A 23,454-nucleotide genomic window follows, 5' to 3' on the forward strand; every position below is an offset into this window, starting at 1 on the left:
TACAAACTTTTTGTCCTATGATCCCCTCACGAGACAATGCCAAAGTTTATCTCATATGTAGAAGATATTATGTCAGACCTAGAAGATAAACTAAAATAAATAAATAAAAGATCACCTTGCCTCTCAGGGCTTCTGTACTTCCATATAACACCAAAAGCAGAAAATGTAAATGATGTCGCCCCCTGAGACACGACTGGACCATCATACACCTGTAGAGGAAGTGCCAATGTGACAGAACAGCAGCTCCTCACCATTTTCTCCTGCGCAGTGATACGGTTGGCGAGTTTCATTCAGCAGAAAGAAAACAGTTCATACCTGAAAATGGTTGGGGAAAAGGCAGATCCACACCAAAACAATCTAGACTGATAAATAGCACGACAGGTAAGAGCTGAAATATGTATTTTTGATATATATATCAAAAATATATATAGAAAAAGTGCTTTATAAATAAATCTGATATAGAAATTATTCAATCAATTCATTTTTATACTTTTTAGAGGTCTGAAGAGGTAAATTTAGCACAATAAACCATCAAAAATTAGGAAAACATACTATGTTAGGTAAGAAAAAAATATACTTTAACTTAATTTCCTACCTTCTTAATCAGCTGGCAACCCCACAGATTTATCTTTCAACCCCTTGGAGGTCCTGACCACCGGCTGGGAACCACTGTGATGGAAGAATACATAGAGGGATTGAAAATGTGACAACAACTTTCTTAATATTTATGGATTTCTGTTCATGTATTTGCATTGATACAATGAAAAAACGACATAGACAGACAATATCTTTACATGTTTTAGCTGTAGTAGATGCATGAATGCCAAACCTTTGCACTGCCAACTTTTTCTCAAAACCAAGACATAGATCCATGTGGTACCTGCTTTAAGATATCTTTGATAAGTTCAGCTTTGCTGATGGCCACGACAATGAAGAATGCAGCTTTTGATATTTTTTATTGATAGTGAACGGAGGTGGAATACAGAAAATCACAAACAGCAAATAACAATTTGACAAACTACACACTTTTTAAATGTATTTCAATGGCACCTAAAGAAGAAAAAAAATATATTTTCACACTGCAAATACAGAACCAAAGACTGTCTGAATCTCGCTCAGTTTATCAGACACTTTATCCATCGCTGTTCTCATTTCCTGCAAAAACAAACAACATGATGAGTCTGTGTTCTTGGAAACATCTCAAATAATCCACGAAAAAACACAGAAGCCTAAATATAGCGCAGAATGAATACAGTGTTGGAGGAGCAAGTCCCATGAGTGGGTTTACCTGGGCAGTGTGTCGCTGTAAGGATCACTACAAAAACAGGGAAAAAAAACTAAGAATGACTTCTCAGCAGAAAAATGAGGCATCAACTGAAGTTACATAATAGGCGTATTAATAGAAGTAGGATGATGGTAATGGCAGTAATAGCAGACATGTGAATATGTTAAGAGTCAGTGGGAGGGGTTCTTACTGCTGGGCCATGATGAGGGGGATGTTCGGGCTTTCAGACTGCAGCGGTGGAGCTGTGTCTCCGGTCCGGCTGTTGTACATGGGCAGTGTGGACAGAGGTGCAGGAGTGCGGCGGTTTGCAGCCATGTGCCTCAGCTCATCGGAGTTGTCGTGAATGGTGTGGTGGTGGTACAGCTGAATACTGCAAGGAAAAGAAAAAATAGTGCAGTCATCGATGCGAAAACGCCAGTATCACCTTTTAACACCTGGGCTGCCACCAGTTTTCTTGTGCTACAATCAAATGCTTTTCACCTCTGAAAGCTGAGCAAATTTGTTTGATTTACTTTAAAAATATGAAAAAAAAAACAGAAACATAATGACCGACTTGAGAGAAATGTGTGGTAAACTGCAAAAAATAGTAAATGGTGATAAGAAAATGATCTAAAATTAGCTGGGGGGAGGTGGGGCTATAAGATATTATTAAAAAATGGGGGGAAAATTTCTATAACTATATTTATAATTGTCTTGATTATCTATCTATCTATCTATCTATCTATCTATCTATCTATCTATCTATCTATCTATCTATCTATCTATCTATCTATCTATCTATCTATCTATATCTATATCTATATATATATATATATATATATCAGAGAGAGAGAGAGAGAGGGATAAAGCTTTTAATCATGTTCCTGCTTGAAAATTTTTTTAATAAAATTAAAAAGTAAAAAAAAGAAACACACAAAAAAATGCTGGTATCAGCATCAATCAGAGAACAGTGAACAACAACTGTACTTACTGATTTGTTCTTGCATTCCTTTTCGCACTATGAAAAACAAGAAAAATGTATCAGTGTTTATTAAGATCAATCAAAAGCCGACATGTTTGCTTAAAGGGTCAGTTCAGCCGTATCACAGAAATGTGTATATTCCCTCTTATCCCTAGTAGAGTCCCTCGTTCAGTGGCTGAATAAAATTCCACAATGTGGGGAAAATGTTTTATAATTTTGTGAACTGATCCTTTATCACAATAACATTGTAGATTTATTTGGCCAAAAAATTAAAATAAAAAATAAAGAGATGCATACACTCCCTCCCGTCTGCCGAACATGATGTAGGCCAGCAGGACACACAGGATGATGGCGAGGATCAGGGGCACAATCACCGTCACGATGTAGTCTGGAAAATAGTCTCTGCTCGGGGGAGACTCGGGAGGGTCGAACTCGCCTCCTTCTTCCAGGATCCCCGAGCCCATCGTGGGAGGAGGGAGAGTCGGCTCCTTCTGTGTCAGGTCAAACTGAAGGGAAAAACAAAGACACAAAGATGGTGAGATGGTGAGTTTACGAGAATGAAACTGGTGCAAGGTCACAGCGACTTTCGACCACCGAATTCTAATCAGATCATCACTGAGTCCAATCGTTCATTTATGCCAAATTTGAAGAAAATCCCTCAAGGCATTCTTGAGTTATCACGTTCAAAAGAAAGAGACGGACTACCCAAAAAACAAAATGTCATGTATGTCATGACACAACACGGCATTCCCTGTGCATATTTATCATTTTTTTATCCATAAAGAATTCACAGGTGTGTATTTTCAGGCCTCACCAGCTCCGTCTTGCACCAGGTGATACAGTTGCTGGGAATGGTGCAGAAGTTGCATCCTCTGGGAGCCTTGACTTTGCCCCCTGCTCTGCACTGCCTCTGATGCTCTGGTGTCGACACCCTCAGGAGACAATCTGAGAACTGCTGCTGCGAGCCCGCCTTCACATACACACTGACACACATCTCATGAGCACACAGTTACTCTGAAGACAAAACTTACAGTGTCTCAAATCTCTTTGCTTTTACCCTTCAAAGTGTCCTGCAAGAGGGAGGGGGACTCTGCCGCCGCGGTCCAGGGCGTTGGTGATGTTGACGATTTCCAACTCCTCCGTGTCCCACAGCTTCTGTATGTCCTGCTTTATCTCGTCCTGAACAGAAGAGGGCAGCACCCTCTCAATCTCCCGCAGCCCGATGAAGAACTCGGCCTGATAGGGCAGCATCTCCTCTGTGAGCGACAGCAGTGATGTTAACCATTTCTTCAGACATGATTGCACGTCTTCATTTTATTGTCTCATGCAAACCTGCGGTGATTTTGATCACGAGGATCTGTCTGGTTGCTTCATAGCTCCGTTTGTTGATGGCGTAGATCTGCCAGAAAAAGGAGCTCATTCTGTTAGTTTCCACATTATTAAACTGTTTATTTGTCATTTTTGGAGCATTCAGCATTTGCTCGCAATTTCCTGTATTTCCAAGAATCCATGAATACCGGAGTATGTTTTATTTACAGTAACATGTCATTATTTATATATCATGTAGGGACAAGCTTAGAAAACCTAATAATTATTTATGTCCGTAGACCATAAAACAGGTTTAAAACTTTAAATTATTCATATTTTTAGTGATTTACAGGCATACATTGGCATTCAATGGAAAAAGCAAACTGTTATTGTAAATGGACTGTCTTAGTTATATGTTTTTGTATAAAATGTGAAACTATATTTTTTATGTAATAATATTTGTACATTTCTATAGGTATCAGTGTCATTTTTCATGTATTTTGGGGGTTTTTTGTACTTAATAAATTGAAAAACTGAGAAGATTTTAATTAGATTTTAGATAAGTTTCTATTTTTTATAAATATATGGGGAGGTATATTTGATCATGGGGGGGGGCGTTGTCCACCCTAGTATATATTTGAATTACTGCCTTCTTATAAATTGAGAAAATGAGAAGACTAACAGCTGTTTGTGCTGGTGAAAAAGATACCATGCATATGGTGTAAAAAAAATTTAAAAAGTGCTGAGCAGAGACAAAAATAAATGCACCGCATGCAAAAATGAATCAGAAACAACCAAGACTGTAAAGACTTGTAATTTGTTAATATTTTGGAGTGTAATCTTCCAGCATGTGTTACAGCTATAATATATTCTGTTTCATCAAGATAAAAGTGCCACTTTCTTCACAGACACGTTTCTTCCTTCTGGTTCGACAGCTGCAGTGAAAACCCCCAAGCTTTTGTCTCTGAGGGTCTGACAGCAAACCTGACATTTACTACCGATGTGACAGATAGCTGCATTTTTCAGATTTTTCTCCTCTGGATTCTTATCTGTTTGGCCCATTGTGCACAGGGACAGAAAAATATAAGAATATGCACAGCAAACCAGAAATGCCACGTGAAAGATACAGACAGTTTAAATGATGACTTCATACCTCAATTATACTTTTTCCTTCAGATGTTGGCGTGCCGTACAGGAAGCCATTATCGTAGGGGTGCCTTTGGGTGAAGCGCAGCCACTCTGGGAGGTCTGGAAAATTCTGGCGGTTGCACTTAAAAATCATGGGGTCATCGTACAAGCGACCAGCTTCATAACACAAAAAAGGAGGAGCAGAGGGTTAGACACACGCAATAACACATTCTTTTCCTTGTAATCTTTTGTTTAACCCCTTTTTGAAACCTGTGCATATCGGCTTGATTAAATTAATAATTATGAGAAAATAAATTAGCAGTAAAAAAGGAAAACGGAAGTTAAAAACAAACAAACAAACCAACAAAAAATCTTCTAAATATCTGCAAATTTTGCTAAATTTTTGCAAATTGCAATCTGACAAAGTTGCAGTTTTCCCATATTGTTCAAAGAAATAAAACCAATTAGTTCAAAGATTTAAATACTTATGAAACACATCTGACAGCAGTATATGAAAAGTGTTGTCAATCCAGGTTTTCAAGGCTTACTAATGACAAAAAAAGTGATTTAATACGATTCTTACCGTAGAGTTTTGACAAAGGTTCAAAGTCATTCTGGAAAGTCTCTCTCAGCAGCTCGTATGTAAATAGCCTCCCCACAGGAATGGTCACTTTGATTTCTGCATTGGCCCCAAACAAACTGACAGCACAAACTGTGGGGAAGTTAAAAGAAAACACCAAAAGATTTACCTGAACTGTAAAGCAAAACCCTCTATACTGTCTTTGAAAGATATACACAAACACACACACACACACACACAAACAAGAGGCAAGCTGCTGCAATTCCTGAAATCATTATTCACACTAAATAACAAACACTAACCAAAAACACGCTTTCCAGTGTCGTCACACTACACAAAGTTAAGCAATTTCGGGAATAAACTTGCCTGTTAAAAAGAAGAGCCAGCTCCTGCAGCCTGCCATCTTGTTTTGGCCTGTGATTGACAGGGCCAAGCGGAGCGGGGCTTGGTCACAGTGTCAGAGCTATTTTTGCATCGCTCACCTCATAACATCCGGACGGTCGTCTGTGAATGTGAGAGTGGAGGGTAAATAAAGAGCTGCATTATTTCCTCTGGCAGAAATCAAATGGTAAAACATGGTTTAAAGCAACTAAGTACATTTACCCAAGAACTTTTGAGGTACTTGAGTATTTCTTAGAGACTTCTCACTTGCATCATAAGTACACTAATGTGTACCAAAAATTGGTCTCTCCTACTCTGTTCCTTTTTATTTTAAACAAAAATACTGGGAAATACATTAAATTAAATGCAAACATGTACCATGCACCTACAATAATGAAATAAAAACAACTCTACATGCAGGTAAACTGAAGCGTGCAATAGTAAATAAAAGTGCAAGAAAGCATAGCATAGATAAGTAAACTTGATATTTGTTCTCCTGTTATGTTATTCTTTTTAAATCTTGTTTATTTATGTATTTATATTTAGCTTATTGGTGTTTTATTATCTCCTCTTGAAAAAAAAATGCATAACCACCATAGAAAATCAACCCAATTGCCAGAATAAATGTTGGCATTGTATGTTTCTGTAAACAACAGATATGTTATATTTGTACGTTATTACGCAGCGGATATTTTGAAAGTTTACATTTCTTTACATTTCAACAACACTGAGGTTAATGTGCAGTTATATTTAGACACAAACCCCACTTGGTAAAATATAGAAAAGATCATGTTTTGGTTAGACCCATGTATGGTAGGCATAAAAGCAGCAGGAAACAAAGCAGTTGGTTGTGAAAACACACCCTTGTTCATTGACACAAACACCACTGGAAACTCAGTGACGGCACCAAAAACACACGTTTGGTGGCACAAATACTGCACAGATGCATCTAGAGACACCAGGTCATCAAAAAATGCCAGTATTGTGGCACAAACACTGCTGGAAACGCAGAGATGGGTCTCTAAAAAACACCCATGTAAGATACTGATTGCTGAAGAAAAGCTACATTTGGTGGCACAAATGGCGTTAAATATGAATGATGGATTGCTAAAAAACAGCCACGTTTGGTGGCACAAACACTGCTGGAAATGCACGGATGGGTTGCTAAAAATCACCCACAGCTGGCAGCATTAATGGTGCTAGAAACACAGTAATGGGTCATTAAAAACAACCAGTGTTGTTGTTTGTTGCTCTCGAACGCCGCAGTGATCTGCAGCTTGGTAGTCGTCTCATCTAGGTGTCACACCATCCACAATCACCTCCACCTCGAGATGATAGCTAGCTCATAAACTACCTCACTTTAGAAATATTGATATGATACGACATGAAACGTACAAACTTAATGTCTTCATGGTTTGCAGAAATGTACAACGCTTACATTTCCTTCTGATAATTAGACTGAGAATATAGGACATAAAAAGTGCATGGGTTTCAAAATTAAGCCAGCTGCAATTTACGATTTGATTTTATACACTGAGTGGCTGTTTTTAGTCTTTATTTTCTGGGAAGATCAGTTAATATAGAGAGGATTTATTGTTATTAATCAATCTATTTTGTCATCCTCAGTCAATGACTCGAGGACATGCTGAGTCCACAGTTACACGAATAACAAATGTTCAGCAGAAAGCAAGCTAGATGGCACTACTGCCCAACTGAAAAGTGATGTACATCCTGTTTAGCACTTCAGTCTTTTCAGGCAGAACTCCTCTCGTTATGTCCTTCAGACTAGACCTTCAACTGCTGAGATCAAGTGTGATAAAAAGGAGAAAGTGGGGGGCAGTTAAGAAAAATAAGTCTCTTGTGTTGTTTTTTTTCACCGTGTGAAAACTCTTCGTGAATGTGCTGTGGCTTTATAGATACATCAGCAGTTGTATAAATATTTTTTAGGGCAATGCTTTGTCTACCTTCAGTGATAACGTTTAATGTATCTATCGGCACAGATGCAGAATGCAGGAAGCAACAATGTGTCCTGCAAATAACGGATGTGTTATTGGCCATGAAGGTTTGACGTGAGTGAGGCTTCACTGGGTCCTAATGCTAGATCTTCTCTTACAGCCACAGATAACCTACATGTGTACGCAGAGTTTCCAGGTACGTGGTCTACCATCTTTTAAATATTTATGCCTATCTTTCGTGTGGGTGAGTGTGAAATTACACTTGTGTGGTTGGGCAGAGAAATCTTGTTTGGATAATATTTGATTAATCATGCTGACAAAAAAGAATTATTGCTTTTTTCAGTTGAATATTTGACATTATCCATATATAAATTTAATTTTCATTCTTTTAATTTTCTTTGATAAAATTAAAAACTTAAACAGTCAAAAGTAAAGTAAACCGTCATCAACTATCGTCTAATTTAATTTAATAATATTTTTATAAAATTGAACTTATCAGTGGTAAGGTAGGTATGGTCACGTATGCATGAATACTAACCTACTTGTAGTGGCCGAAGCTGTACATTTTAACCATTTAGCACAGCTAACTATTTTAATCATTAGAGCCTGTAACTGAACACATGATCTTAATCTATTTTAACCATTTTTTAAAAATTATTTTTTAACTATTTCAGCTTATTATTACTTACTTGTAATTTAACTTTTTCTCGCCACCTTTTTAATACTTTGAATGTTAGTTTTACTTTTGGACTTTTCACAGTTTATCTCTTATTTTGACCTATTTCAACCATAACTCATTATTTATGAGTGGCTATCTATCCAAGACTTCAAACTTCTTCACACGACTGTGGACAGATTTTTGTTTACAATAATCTATAATAACAATGACAACAACAACAACACCAAAAATCCCCAAACATCAAAAACAGGGCAGCTCTTCAATATTTAAAAAGATGCGGAGTGTGAGCAAGGGGCTGTAAGTAAGGGGGTAAAAAGCAGGGAGAGGAGCATTACTTTACACCCCTGGAGATGGTCTCACATAAAGGTCCAGTTTTGTGGTTTTAGAGGGATATATAAGCAGAAATTGAATGTAATGTAATAAGCGTGTTTTTTACTGTATAATTATCTGAAGATAAGACCTGTTGTGTATTAATTACATTAGAATGAGCTGTGTGGGTCCTGGACTAGGGGAGTCCGCCATGTTGCACTGTCATGTTTCTACATCAGCCAAGAACAGACAAACCAAACACTGGCTCCAGACAGAGTGATTCACATATTCACATGGTCGACTGGGGCCACCACCCAATCGTGCTGCCTCTCGATCCACAGCACCTCCCTGCGCCCCCATACACAAAGTAGTAGTTGGTAAGAGGGCAACGACGGGGGGCATGGTTAGTGATGAAAGCAGGCTCTTGCTACCAGAATCAGCCAATAGAAAAATTTAATTACAATAGTCAGGTTTCAACCTTTAGAATCTTTAAAGTGCGATCAATATGCATATTTATACACAACACACACATTTAGAGTTTTAATACTCTACTGCACTCAAATGCTGAGAGTTGGAGCTGAATTAATCAACTTATTACCTTTTTATGTGTTATTACCTTTTTATGTGTCTTTTCAACAGAAAAACTGCAGAAGTAGCCAATGTAATTCCTTTGCTACCAGTAGGAGACCTTAGTAATCACTGATTTGCTAGAATACCCATCACTCAAATGGTTATTTCACTTTTGTTAAAACGAATTATAAATTCTGATTTTATGCAGTAAATCACCCAGAGAGGCTGCTGTTGGACTCCAGTATCAGTCGGGCACTATGACCCAGCAGCTGCCTCCTCCATGCAGCAGCAGTGTGCCGCTGCGAGAGGAGGACCAGAAATCTGCAGCTCACAGAATGAAGAGATCAAAATGATGCTGCCTGTAAAAAGGGATTAAACGTAAGCAATCTGTCGTCAACTGCGGTAAATCCGCGGCTCATTACTGTTCTACTTTCCTGTGCAAATATTTTTTCAATGACTAACGCAATTATCCGCGAGGGTTAGGTTTGCATTGTTGTAACTGCACGCCAGCTAATGACAGATGCATCGTGCTCACTTTCTCCGTTGCATTGGACGAGAATTGCAGCGGATGCAAGCAGGCCTTTAATGCGATCTGTTGTTTTTGTTTCTCCCCATCTGCCGGTCTAGTCTGGGCGCCACCTCGCTTGGGATCGGGCTGCAGCTGCTGGTGGATAACACAGATTTGGGAGTTGAGAAAGGAGACATGCCGTCGCTGAGCATCCGTTGCGACGCTTGACTGACCATGATGAAGACCGAATCCACATCCAAGAGCACCGGCTCTGGCTCCACGCTCAGGAGCCCATCCCCGCACAGAAACGCGTACGAAGCGGGGATGCAGGCCCTGAAGCCCGTCAAAGACAATGCAGCGAACGGGGACATGCAGGAGGGCCCCCGAGGGCGCAGGTACGGCTCTAACGTGCATCGTATTAAGAACATGTTCCAGCAGATGCAGACCATCTCCCCGGCCGATGCGGAGGGAGAGGAGGGCGCCAGGAACGCCGACAAATCGGTGCGCCTCTCCCTCCCCAGAGCCGGGAGCCTGAACGAGAACGTGGACCATAGCGCGCTACTCAAGCTAGGATCCACCGTGTCCGAGCGCGTGAGCAAGTTCGACAAACCGGAGAACGGGCACCCGAGGGCCTCCTCACCCAGCTACTCCAAGCTGCAGGAGACACGCCGCATCTTCGAGCAGCAGCAGGAGAGGCAGCAGCAGGAGAAGCTGGCCACCACCAGAGTCCTGCTGAAGACAGACAAGGCCTCAGGCTTCCAGGATGGCAGGCTGGACGTGGTGGCACGCTTTAACGGCAGCACAGAGTCCCTGGACAGCCTGGACACCAGCGAAGCAGTGTCCCCTACGGTCAGCCAGCTCAGTGCTGTGTTTGAGCGGGCGGCCGAGCTCCGGAACAACCTCCACCGCCTCTCCTCGACCCCGCCGCTCCCTTCCAGAGGGGTCAGTGCCAAGGTGGGTGTGTTGAACTCCAAAATAATCACAAAGAGGGTTTGTGCCTTTGCAACAGGCAACCAGGAGGAAGAGCGGGGCAGTCAGGTGGGCCCAGAGGGGCCTCCGAGGGGCCCCAGAGGGAGGGTGACACCTCCAACTGAGAGCATCAACGGGGGCCAAAGCGGTCCAGAACTTTACAGTACTGTAGGAGAGCAGAGCGAGCAGAGAGGAAAGACAGTGTCCGATGCAGGTGTCGAGGTCAAATCCGAAGAACATTATGGCATCAAGAGCAGCAGCACAAATCTGCAAGGTGACGTCTCTGTGGAGAACGGAGAAGCGCAGCAGCAGAGCTCCCCAAAAGGAGGCGAGGTGGCAAAGGAGGCCGAGGAGGAGGAAGACAGGACTGTCAGAGACGACCAGTCGGGGCGTGACTCTGTGGATATCAGTACCTACAGCGCCGTGGGGGAGGACTTTGGAGGGAGCCAGGTGGACGAGGAGGAAGAGGAGGTGGACGACCGCTATGAGCCCGAGTCCAGCTGTGCGGAGATCGCTGGGCTGCCTGTGGAGGAGGACCCACCACCGTCCAGGAAGATCCGCTTCAGCACAGAGCCCATTAAGGTGAGGAAATATGCAAGGCATCTAAAATTAATAACTTCGAAACCTGGAGCGACATCACTTTTCTTGTGCTATATTTGGACCCCTCTCATTAGTATTTCAACCTTTGAACCCTGAGCAAATTGGTTTGGTTTCTTTTGAAAACACGGGGAAAAAAGCAAGGCAACTTAATATGAAATGTTCCACAAAATGCAAAAAATTTGTAGATTTAGATTTTTTTTTAAAGCTAGGGAAAACATTGAAAATTATTTAACATAATAATAATAATAACATAATAATTTAATTTTCAGATAATTATCATGTGCTTTTTTAAAAAAAACCCAAAACAAACACCTAATGTCTTGATAATTTCTGGGTCATTTTTTTTTACATTGATCATTGCCCTCTTCCCATTGTTTTTGAAAAAAAAAAAACATGGGAAGAGGTGTTCCATAAATTGCAAGAAATTGGTAGATTTGAAAAGTATTTTTAAAACACTAGGGTAAAATATGTAGGGGAAAAAAATTTAAATTTATTTTTTTTACTCATTTTAGGCTAGTTTCTTGTACCTTTTACTAATTTCTTCCTAATTTTTGTGGTCATTTCTTCATTTGTTGCTCATTGCCTTTTAAATGTTTCTGAAAGAAATCACGCCAAACTTGCTCAGGCTTTAAAGGGTTAATAACTGTAGGTAGAACATGAAGGTGTTATCTTTCCCTCAGAGATGTGTTTAATTAGCCCGGCGTGCTGATTTCTGATTCTGTCTCGTATGTGTGATTTTTCATCCTGTGTGTCTTGTCCAACTTGACCTTAAAGCTTATCCTGTGTTACAGTCATAGCCGGCGCCACTGTCAGCTGTTTTAATGAACTCACTCAGCTTCTGCCGGAGTCAGAATGATGCTGACATTTTGATTTTTCAACACGGGGCTTTGCACACACTACTAACACCCCTCCCTCCCTCCTAGCCTAATGGACGGTGCTGCATTCCTACTGTGCAGCTGACATGGGGCCCAAAAGATCTGCGATTCTTATCTGAAATGCAGTGCTGCTTCTGTAAATAATTGCAGGGGGAGGAACAAAGAGACCTGGATAATTAGTCCTGTTTTTAGAGTTTATACACATTTTTACCAATACATTTCCATGACTTTTTCATGACTTTAAGGTGAATTTTCAAGAGCATACATTCATCGATACTCCTTAACCGTTTTTTTTCTTTAAAAAGTTTGGCGCTTTTTGAAGGGAAAACAGTTTGCAATTTTATTTTAGTATAGAAATTTATTTATAGAATATTTTTTTAAAAAAGAAGGGAAATTCTTTTCTTCAAATATTTTTGGATATTTTTTAAAGAATACATTTTGGAATTTTTTTTGAAATTTTTTTGTGCCATTTTAAAGGAAAAAAAATTCTTTAAATTTTTTTGACCATATTTAAAGAACAATTTTTGCAGTTTATTTTCTTTAATTTTTTTTGATTTTTAAAGAAAAAATATTTTGGTCATTTTTTTCTTTAAAAATGACCAAACATGACACCATTTATCATAGTCAGAAACTGTAAAAACAGAAATTATCATCAGATTTTCAAATTTATAACAGTCCATGACCACATCATGTGTTATCATACGGGTTTGTGTAACAAAATTCCATGACTTTGCCAAAACATTCAGGGTATTTCTAGTTTTCTGAAACTTCCAGGCCTGGAAATTGCTACTTTCACATTACATGACTTTTCCAGTGTTTTCATGACATTACGAACCCTTTGTTTTTAAAGAAGTGGCCGATGCAAGGTCAGCGAGTAGCCTATAGGGAGCTGGGTGAGTGTGTGTGTGTGTGTGTGTGTGTGTGTGTGTGTGTGTGTGTGTGTGTGTGTGTGTGTGTGTGTGTGAGAAAAAGAGGGAGGAAGTGAGAAACAAGACTGTGATCTCCTCTTGGAGCAGCAAGATGAGAGAAGGAGGAGGAGGTGGAGTTGATTTAAAGTGTCTCTGTGTCTGGGGGTGGTGTAATGATCTGGAGAAGAGCATCAGATTCCCTCTCCAGCTCAGTCTCGCTGCTCTGCTCTGCCTTGAGGTCTGAGGCATGCAGAGTCTCTCTGCCAGCTAAAGTGGGCACTGACGCTGAACATCACACACATTCCCTCACGCAGAAAAGCCATTTCGGTGACTAAAGGCTCCTGTCCCATATCATCACCAGTCAACTCGAAAAGTTGCTCTTGCTTTCTTCTCATGGCTGCACAACAGCCAGTAGTGTCTATTCAGTGGAGCTTGATATTTTAACATATTATTTAGGCTTCTTTTACACAAACCCTTTACATAAACACTTTTTGGCAACAATCGCACACATAAAAGAAAGATTTTAACCGTGGCTAAATTATTTAGAGATGCAGAGTGAACTTTATTTCTCAGTAAAATTGCTTCTTTGCTTGAGTTAGATACAAACTTTCAGAATCTTTATGGTAAATATGAAGCTGACGCCAACAGTAGCTTAGCACAAAAACTGAAAAAAGGGAGATGGCTAGCCTGGGCTTCATCCAAAGTTAAGCAAACCTGCCTGCAAGCATCTCTAAACTTTTAATCTTGTTGTATTTTTTTAAACTGTTGAACCATTTCTTTTACTGTAAAGGGTGCATTAGGTATTGTAGGGTGTTGTTTTGTATTTAATTAGGTGTTGTTTTGTGTTTAAGTGACTAATGGGAACAGTTTTTAGGTGGTCCAGTTCTCAACAAGAGCAGAGACAGTTATGATGAAATTACTGTTTTTAAAAAATGGAGTCTGTTGGGTTTGGCAGTGGTAATTTAATTGTTTCTGGTTAAACGTAAAAGGATCTTACACTTTAACTAAAAGGTCTATCTCTGCAGGAATCCTCTCCATATTGTTGTCAGACTCTTGAAACAGCAATCAGAGCCTGTCAGTGGCAAAAACAAGCACTTTTAACGGATGTTAACTGACAGTATGAACATGCCCAGAGTGGTTACAGTGCAGCCTGCTGACTGCAGCGCTGCAACTCAATAATGAAACAGTTTCAAAAGTTCCCATTACTCACTAAAAACAAAAAGGAAAAGAGGGTCCAAGTTTAAGAAACTGAACTTGCCCTTAAACTATAGCCCTTTTTGCACATGGATCACACTATAGTGCCGCTACGGAGACCTAACGGAACTCCGCCTTTGCATTTTTACACAAAACCAAACCACAGTGACATCACAACGCTCCAGCGTGTGATTTTAAATGCATGCCAGAGAGAGAGAAAGAGGTGTGACGTAAAACACAGTGTCTGCCTCTAGTGTGATATAAAACATATGTGACGGCAACACTTTCTAAACAATAACATATCAATAACAATAATTTACTGTCCCTGTTATGTGGCGGCTGATCACATCCTCCGCTCCGAGGATAAAGAGCTCCTGGATCTTATTGTTTTCCCACTTTGCAGACATTTATGGTCCTTCCTCTTTAAGTTAGCTGTTTACTGCTGCTAATCACTTTTTAAATCTACCATAGTTGGTTACACGCATGACCTGCCCATGGTCCCGTCCTGCCGGTTATCCTGTTTATACAGGCACCATTTTGGCACTGTTACTATCTCCTGTGGCGGCTTAAAGGTGAGACAATTCTGTTCTCCCATGCCGACTGTGCCTTTTATTTAGAGTGGTGAGGTAATATTACTGCCTGATTTTCCTGCCTTGAACAGGTAGTGTGAAAGGGGTTAATTTAAGCCTGACAGCGGCAAAAACAATCACTTTTAGTGGATGTACATTGACGGTGCACACATGCCCCAAGTGGTTACATTGCTGCCTGTTTTGCGGCTGCCAGCTGCGGCACTCTTGCTCAATACTGGACCAATTTGAAAATAGTTACTCATTTAGACACAAAAACATGGAAAAATATGTCCACGTTGAAAAATACGGAACTTAACCTTTAACCAATGCAACAGTAATGACAGTAAGTACGTAGCTCCACTGTGTGACAGTTTGTGGTGGTAATCCAAGAAATGCAGCAATTCGTCAGCTAAACACAGAGAAGAAGATCACTTAGAAGATGTTAACGTGTGTAAACAGTGCAGGCCGCAAAATACCTAGAAAAAAATCAGCTTTGCAAATGTTTTATTGAGGAAGAAAATGTATTAAACACATTTGTAAGGCCTCAAGGACACTCACAATGTTCACTGTAAACACAACTCCACAGCATAATAATAATACCTCTACTATCTATAAATAAACGTTCAAATGCAGTATTTTAACCTTGAATGGAGAAAAATAAGAAATGTAGCCTGTGGAGCAGTTTCTATGAGTGCTGATTATACAGTAATACTGACATAACTGTGGTATTAGCCAGAGTTGGGCTCTAATATCCTCCCAACCTGATGAAAGCAAACAGTCTTCGCCATGCTTAAAAAATCCCACGAATCCCACATAAATTATGCCAGCGCTCAGCATGTCCAGCGTGCAATTGTAATGCAGGAAAAGCCGGCTTCTATCACATTATTTTATCCTCATGAGATCAAAGACAGATAGCAGGAGGGAGCTTCATATGTGGTGCGATAAAGAAGTCATAACTCATGAGCCTCGATTCAAAAAAGGCTGAATTTGGTTGTGACCCTGCAGCCATCATTGGAGAATAACCTCCCGCTGTGTCCTTTCACACTGTATCAGTGTGGCCTTTGTTATGGAGATTGATGCAGGGGTGGATGAGAGTCAAAAAAGGGGAGGGGGGGCGTCGAGGTCAAATGGGAGGGGCGTTATTATGCGGCTCAAATGTCATGCGACTGTATTACTGCCAGCTCTGAAGTCACAGTGTCAGCTCTTGTCCAAACAGGAAGTGCCCATTTTTAGCCCCATATTTCCCGTCTGTGCAGCTTTCGGCCACATTAAGTCGTGTTGTGGTGATGGCGGTTGGACGTCTGGGCGCGTGTCTTTCTTTGTCCCCGTTTTACACTGTCTGTCCTCTATCAAAAATAGCATTTCTGCTTCGGGTGGAGTTCACACTAGACCCCTTTGTCTGCTCCTCCTGACACTCTTTCTCTCGCTCCGTCTTTTCTCCCTTTCGCTCTTTGTCACCAGTCTCCTTCTGTTAGTAAAAATAGCGGCATTGTTATCGTCACAGACTCGCTTCGTTTTGCAGGGCCGCCTCCTTGTCGAACACAGGAAGCTGCCTCTCATGTCTTATTTATTTCTTGTTTGTTTTGGCTTCGTTCTATATCATACTGTATCAGCTGTGCTTCATTTTAATTATTCAGAGAATGCTTAAGGAAAGCTTTTCTATTTAAAAAAAAAAAAAGAAAGTAAAATGAGATAATCTCCACTAGATTTGCGCCCTCCAAACCAGAAATAATCAGATTTATTTTTCATGCACCAGAATCACCTTGGTCACTCATCACCTTTCCTACTCTTACACTTTTTATCCTCCAACACACACACACACACACTTTCTCTAGATTTCTGCTGCCTACGCATCTCTTAACGGCCCTTCCAGCTCAGAGAACACCTATGATTTTCGCACTGTATCATTAACACAAACAAACTGTTCTTATATTGTAATAAGCCGAGGGTGTTGAATTTTGACAGAAGGAAGCATTTTTAAGCAACTTTAACCACAAATTGCAAAACAGAGAGCTGCCGAAATGCAACCTTTAGTGGTCTGTGTGCACCGCTCAGGTCAGCCAAAGAGGGATTGCCCGCGGAGAGGTAATACATCACCATATGTCAACGCATCCTCAAACTGTCTATTACTTAGACTCGGCGGGCCTGCAGTATTTCATGCAGTGCATTACTCACAGCCAGGAGGGGTGGGAGACCAGACAGATTATCAGCAAGGTCACTCTGCCCCACTTCCCAGTCCTGCAGTGATGGTGGTGGTGGGTTGCATGTGTGTATGTGATGTGCCCACTCGCCCAGGTTGCTGCGACAGGCCGTGTTATGCAATGTCTAGCTCAGTGCTGTTTTGTCTCGTCTGACCTGCCATCATCTTGTCAAGCTTCAGAAAAACAGCAGACACTGGTCTTACAGTGACCTGTGAGGCTGCACTCATTTGTATATGTTTAAAAAAAAATCTTATTACTACTCTAGTTAAGATACTTTGTTGATCCAAAAGGGAAAAATTAAAGGATAATGCTGATGTTATTCTATGTTTTTATTATGGTCAACAAATTTAATTAAATGAATGAAAAGGCCAAGAATGCATTAGTCAATTCACAAGACGTGCATTTTTTTCCTACTGAAGATGGAAAAAAAGTATATTTTTTTTAAATTTACTTTGACAGATGCATAAAACATCGCTTCACACATGTAAAATGCATACATGTTTTGAGCCATGGCTAGTTTGCAACCCCTGTCCCTTGCTAGGCTTTTAGAATTAAAGCAGGACGTGTAAGATTAATTCGCTGGGATATATTTTGGTTTCATTAGTAATTATCATTAAGAAAAAGGTTTAATAATTTCTTTAAACAGGTGTACACTGTCGTTGTAACAAACATTACTCAAACTGAAGTAAATGATGCATTTGTTTGGGACTATTTTTAGTTGCAAATTAATTCACATTAAGTGCTCATTCAGTGTAATGAAGGAGCATATTAACCAGTGCAATGGTGTGGCTCATCGATGTGTTTTCAATGTTGTTTTTGGACACAAATAGATTTTTGGCACGGAGTTATAAACTACATAAGGCCTTGGCCATTGTTATTTTTTTTGCAGATTTTGTTCACAATAATTTGGATGTTAATAATTGACAGTTTATATACAGCCAGTTAAACCAGTGAAAATGTATTTTCACTATAATATATTGGTGCCATGCATGGAGACGAAACAGCAGAGTCTGCTGCTGCCCAAACTGAAGTTCTACGACGCGACAAACCCTAAAACAAACTAATGACCAGGAGACAGAGGTGGTGACCTATAGCCTCTATTACAGCCACCATGGGAGGAAGTGACAGTGCTGACAGGGTATCTGTATCAGCAGGGTAGGACCATTGGCAGGATGATTGTGAGGTTTAGACAGTGTGTTGTGTGTGTGCCCCAACGCAGCAGAAAAAGCAGCAGTTAGCGGCTAACTCAAAGAAGAAGAACAGCTGTCTGTAAACTTAGAAAACAGTAAGATCAGCTCTTTCCTCTCAGAGTAGAGGACGTGATCAGCCGCTGTATAACAGGGATGATAAATAATTATTATTGCCATTTTATGCAAGTTTTATTGTTTATGAAGCATTGCCGACGTGTGTTTTTATGTTACATTAGAGGCCGGTGCAGTTGTGTTAGATGTCACACCTGTTTTGATTCTGCGAAGCTGGCATGCCGTCTGTAATGGATCTATAAGTCAGCCTATAATCACACATTAGAGTAGAGTGATGCCGTTGTTTAGTTTTGTGTAAAAATGCAAAAGAAGAGACTTTGTGGCGCAATCTCTGTGAAAAAAGGACAGATTTTTTAAGGTAGTACAGGGGCGTATCTCTCATTCTAAATAAAATCAATTGTACATATGTTTATTTAAAATATATCAATTATAATATTAATGTAACATTTACTGATTGAGATAACAACATAAAATATATATACGGTTCTATATTGAATATAGCAAATTTATAAAGCCTATAGTTCTATAGGTGCTGCATCCTTCCTCATACTGTAGTGCTATTCAGTCCCCCGTCGTTGACCTTATTCTCATGCTGCCGTGTCTCTCCGCGGGGTCAGCGCTAAGCCTAAACATGACTGCTGACCAAAGACTGGCCTGCCAAAACAGACTGGCTCTGGTGCCATGCAACCGTTACTATGACGAACCCGCCATATCCATTTTATTGGCTGGAAGAGAGCGGTTTGAGGCGATGGCAGCCACGTCCTTATTCTGTGTCTGCATATTGCACATCTGGGACGTGGATTAACCCCTAATTTTAGGAGGATTTAGAAGCAATTACCTGCCACCTCTTGGCATGTTTAACCTGTGGCGGTTGGGAACGCAATTAATTTTGTGGTGTGATTAAACTGTTAAGGGGGAAAGTGCTTCTTTTGGTCCGCATATGCTTTAACTTTGATAGCTTGATTAAGCATCACACAGTCATTCAGAGTCCATAAAAAACTGTTGATTAATTGCAGCAATGAGGCACCAAATTTCACATGGTCATCACTTTGGCATTTAAAGGCATAGTTCAGATTTTTTGAAGTGGGTTTTTATGGGTTACTTAATCCAAAGATACAATATTACAAACAGTTGATGTCAGTCAGCAGGCCCCCATTTTGGAGAAGCAGGCTGTAGTCGGAAATGGAAGCTAAGCTATATACTGCTAAACCACCCAAAGCCAGACTCCATTGAGAAAAAAAAGTGATTAAACATCGCAGAGCACTGGAGCTGCTTGTCTACCACTGCTACGATTTGTTGGTTTGTTTGTGTTGTTGCATGACATCAGTGTTTAAAGGAGTAAGTTTGGATTCACCAAAGTCACACAATAACACACAAAAAAAACAATAATGTACATGTATATCGGTTCTAAGTATTGGTTATCAGTCTCATTAATTACTTAAAATCAATATCGGTATCGGCCCTGGAAAATCAATATCGGCTGACCCCCAGTGGATCGAGTCATGGTCTGTTTGGAGACCAATACCAAGGAAAATGAACATGCATATTATGATAAAAACGCGAGTAAACATAATATGTGCTTTTTAATCTGGTGGATATATGATAATATGATGCCTGTCCCATTAACTTTAAATGAACTGACACTAAAGTCTGGCTCCTTGACTGCTGTCACTTATATTTTTTCTTGTAAGTATCCTAAAACAACCCCACTTAAAAAAAAAAATCCAACTATCCCTTTAAGGTGAAAAAGCAGAGTGGCAGTGAAGCTCACATTCCTGAAACCAGTTGAAATAATAGAAAGAGTGCTTTGAGTAGTAAAAGTGATGGAAAGTTGAATGTGGAGAGTGGAAACGCTATTTCTGTTGTGAAAAACCAACAGGCACCACCTCCACACATCCTATTGGCTGGATCCAAAATTAGATCTGTTTTCAGGGAGTGAAGAGGGAAAGAAACACAGCGGTTGACGTGCTGCTGTGGGCAGTGGGGGGAATGGGGGGGCATACTGACATGCTCGTGAAACCACCGCAGTGCTGTTACCCAATCGTAGCCAGAGGGAAATCAAGATCTGCAGGAGAGCCTCTATCATTTAGCCGTCTCTCTGTCACGACATTGAAAAAATGGTGACTTACTGGTTATTTTTAATTCAGTCCCAAGTGGGTGCTCTGCGCGGACACAAACACAATCTGCTAGCTGGTGAGTGCTAGCTGCCCACAGAGCTTTTGTAGGACATCCCAGGCGGCTGGTAGCAAAAGGGAGGGAGGGAGGAAGGGAGTTTCCTGGCCATCTGTTAGCTTCTCTGACCTACTATCTGCCACAACTGGAACAGCGTCCTTCTCCCAGCCCTGCCCACCCCCCCAATCACCCTGCCTTAATCCCAATGTTTGTCTTCCAAAGATAGCCACCTCACCGTCCGACCAGTTCATCTACTACTCTGCATACTTAGGTGAGGTGAAAGGTTGAACTGTGCAGGATCTCATTAGCCTGTCTGGCCTGTGTGGGATCACTAAGGAAGTGAAAGTGTTAAATCAGCGAGGGCGTGTTTGTTGCAACCGTCCTGAACTCGCCCGAGGCTGCAGGTCATGACACATATCCGATCATGGCTGTGTGTTGTTTTTTTTTTTCCCCCAGTGCCACGTTAAATGCTTCTTGTTTGATCTTCCTGCAGCCTCGTGGGCGTAAAAAAAACGAGGGCGCCACAAGCCACCAGCTGTGGCCTCATGAGCTTGAAGGAGTCGGTCGCGTGAGCCCACAGTGGGCACGCAGGCTTGCAATGCGCTGCTGCTGTTGTTGTTTTATGCTCCGTTACTTAGGATGCAAACAGTGTATTTTGTGTGTCTGTAATCCACATTCTGCTAATCCCTCTAAATACGAAGGTAACCTAAATCAAAAGCCATTAGACTTCAGCGCTGCTCCCGTGCTATCTGTCATCTGCAGCACCGTTAGTTTTAATTTGACTCACTTAAATCATAGTTCTGACTAAAATCAGAGCTACTGCAACTAATTATTATTCGCATTATAGATTAAACTGTCTTTCCATTTTTGAGTAATTGTTTCGTCTGTTAAATGTCACAAAATGCCCACAATTACCCAGATCCGTCATTAAAGTCTTCAAATATTTATTCTTGTTACTTGATAAATGAATAAAAGACTAATTAAATATCAGAATCGCTGTCAGTTAAAGGAATAGTTAAATAAGGGGGAATAAGCATATTTCTCAAAATGGCAAACTGTCCTTTAATTTTCTATCAAATTAGTTAATTGGCTAATTGTAAGTAGGGTTGGGTTTCGTTTCTATTTTTCTGCTGATACTGGTGCTAAAACGTTAAACGGTATTGCCTAAGCGTTTTTTTGTTTGTTTTTTTTTTAATTGCAAAGGCAAATTTAAACTCATAATTGTAGCAGTATACTCAACAGTTTAAAGTAAAGTGGAATATATAGATATGGATAAATACAGAGCATTATTAACAAATTCACCTTTTAAATAAAACTGAACCCAACTAGAATAATTTAACACTAAATAATATTTACAGCCCCACCTACCCTACACCCCTAATCATTTTTATCATAAATGTATTCAATATAATGAAATCCCTTTTTTAAACTAGCAATAAATGAAAAGTTTGACCCCATCTTAACTCTAAAGCTGCTTGTCATCACTTCGGCGAGCGCACTGTGATGGTGGCGATTTGGCTCAAGGCGATAACACTTTAAACCTTCCTCTCATGGGTAAGGAAGAGGCTTGTACAGTGCTCAACGATGCATGAAAATACAATGATACTGAATAAATCTGAGAGAGGAGGGGCCGCTTACATTTCAAAGGCGCTGTCAAAACTGACAGGCTCTTAACTGTGTGCGTTGCCAGGGAGACGGGCCCATATGACTGAGGAGTTAGCGCCGGAGCTACTAGATGCTACTTTGTAACACAGACGGACAAACTAAACAGCAGAGAGAGAGAGAAGTGAGAGAAAGTAAACAGCGACGTGTTAAAATGTGGCAGCGGAGGGAACAAATGATTGTGGAGAGAAAAGTTGATAAAATAAGTGAAAGAATGTGTGAAAGGAAGAAGGTCCAGCTCTGAATTAGTGTGGCTAGTGGAGCATGCAAGGTGGTGCATGCATAATCACCTCCGAGGACTGAAAGTGAGGCTTTTAAAGATTCAGCTTACTGTGTGTGTGTGTGTGTGTGTGTGTGTGTGTGTGTGTGTGTGTGTGTGTGTGTGAGCAGCAGCTGCAGAAGGCCTCCATTAGCATGCTGGAGGTGGTTATGTAAACTGTCATGCTGCTCGACCAGAGTGAATGTGGGAAACAGAGGCCTCTGTCTTCATGAGAGCAACTTCAGTGGTTGTGATTGATTTCCCCCCCGTGTGTTTGATACTCAGTGCGGCTGTGAAATGATACAGCTCGGGGGGGGGGACTCGAGGAAATGCTGCGGCTGTCTCAGTTCAAGTGGTCGATACGTTTGAATTGCATTATGTCTGCATTAACAGCAGTGGTCAGTTATTATCAACACTGTGTATCCAGATCGTCTGTCTAAGCTCCATTTGTCTCTTTTAATTTTGAATATATATTGAACATTTTAACCCTTTGAAACCGGAGAAATTTGGCTTGACTTCTGTCAAAAACATGGGAAGACAGCAATAAGCAACAATTAAATTAACAATTAAAATTACCTGAAAATTATATTTAAAAAGTATAAATAAAGCAATGACCTGGACAAAGCATTTAAAAAATTAAAATAATTCAGTAACATAATTTAAATTATGATATTTAGAAATATCGCTTTTCCATAGCTTTTGTCTTTTTGTCCTCTATGTTTTTCATTATCTTTAAAAAAAAAATCAAAAATCAATTTATTTGTGCATCATTTATTATAAATTTGCTCATTGACTTTTCTTGTGTTTTTGAAAAAATCTGCACCAACTTGTTTAAATACTTTAACCCTTTGAAACCTGGAGCGACACGTGGTGTTGCTCCAGGTTTCAAAGGGTTAAAGTGATAGCTGTGATTTTTTGAAGTGGGTTTGTGAGGGGAATTTATCCATAATCTGTGTGTTACACACATTAGATGTCAGTCAGCACGCCCCGTTTGGAGAAGCAGGCTGTAGTTCGACACAGAAGCTGAGCAATGTACTGCTGTAGACGGGGGCAGCAGCAAAATGTATTCTAGCCATCTTAAAAAAAACAACATCAGTTCAAGTGAACGCTAAGTTGAGA

General features: G+C 40.4%; 2 protein-coding genes across 4 annotated transcripts in view; one reads left to right on the forward strand and one right to left on the reverse strand.

Annotated features, from left to right (window-relative positions):
• Nucleotides 1-937: 937 nt before the first annotated feature.
• sgca (sarcoglycan, alpha) lies at nucleotides 938-5,784 on the reverse strand. Of its 2 annotated transcripts, XM_042508457.2 has the most exons (11): nucleotides 5,629-5,784; nucleotides 5,266-5,394; nucleotides 4,708-4,859; nucleotides 3,579-3,645; nucleotides 3,304-3,502; nucleotides 3,061-3,229; nucleotides 2,544-2,752; nucleotides 2,256-2,282; nucleotides 1,476-1,655; nucleotides 1,289-1,315; nucleotides 938-1,155 (listed from the first exon to the last, which is right to left on the reverse strand). In XM_042508457.2, exons 1-11 carry the CDS (start codon nucleotides 5,663-5,665, stop codon nucleotides 1,149-1,151), a joined length of 1,203 nt encoding a protein of 400 aa, XP_042364391.2. In that variant the 5' UTR covers nucleotides 5,666-5,784; the 3' UTR covers nucleotides 938-1,148. The 2 variants fall into 2 exon arrangements, with proteins under 2 accessions (XP_042364391.2, XP_087925975.1); XM_088069849.1 differs by lacking the exon at nucleotides 938-1,155 and having other exon boundaries at nucleotides 1,285-1,315; nucleotides 5,629-5,766.
• A 3,580-nt stretch (nucleotides 5,785-9,364) lies between these two features.
• ppp1r9bb (protein phosphatase 1, regulatory subunit 9Bb) overlaps nucleotides 9,365-23,454 on the forward strand; it is a 31,849-nt gene continuing 17,759 nt past the window's right edge. The window contains exons 1-2 of one of the 2 annotated variants that reach the window (XM_042507436.2): nucleotides 9,365-9,534; nucleotides 9,784-11,215. In XM_042507436.2, coding sequence (XP_042363370.2) covers nucleotides 9,899-11,215 — 1,317 coding nt within the window. In that variant the 5' untranslated portion in view covers nucleotides 9,365-9,534; nucleotides 9,784-9,898. The other variant, XM_088069848.1, reaches the window with a different exon arrangement.

The sequence above is a fragment of the Plectropomus leopardus genome, chromosome 19, assembly GCF_026936395.1.
Source record: "Plectropomus leopardus strain MGB_pleo_1.0 chromosome 19, ASM2693639v1, whole genome shotgun sequence".
NCBI lineage: Eukaryota > Metazoa > Chordata > Actinopteri > Perciformes > Serranidae > Plectropomus > Plectropomus leopardus.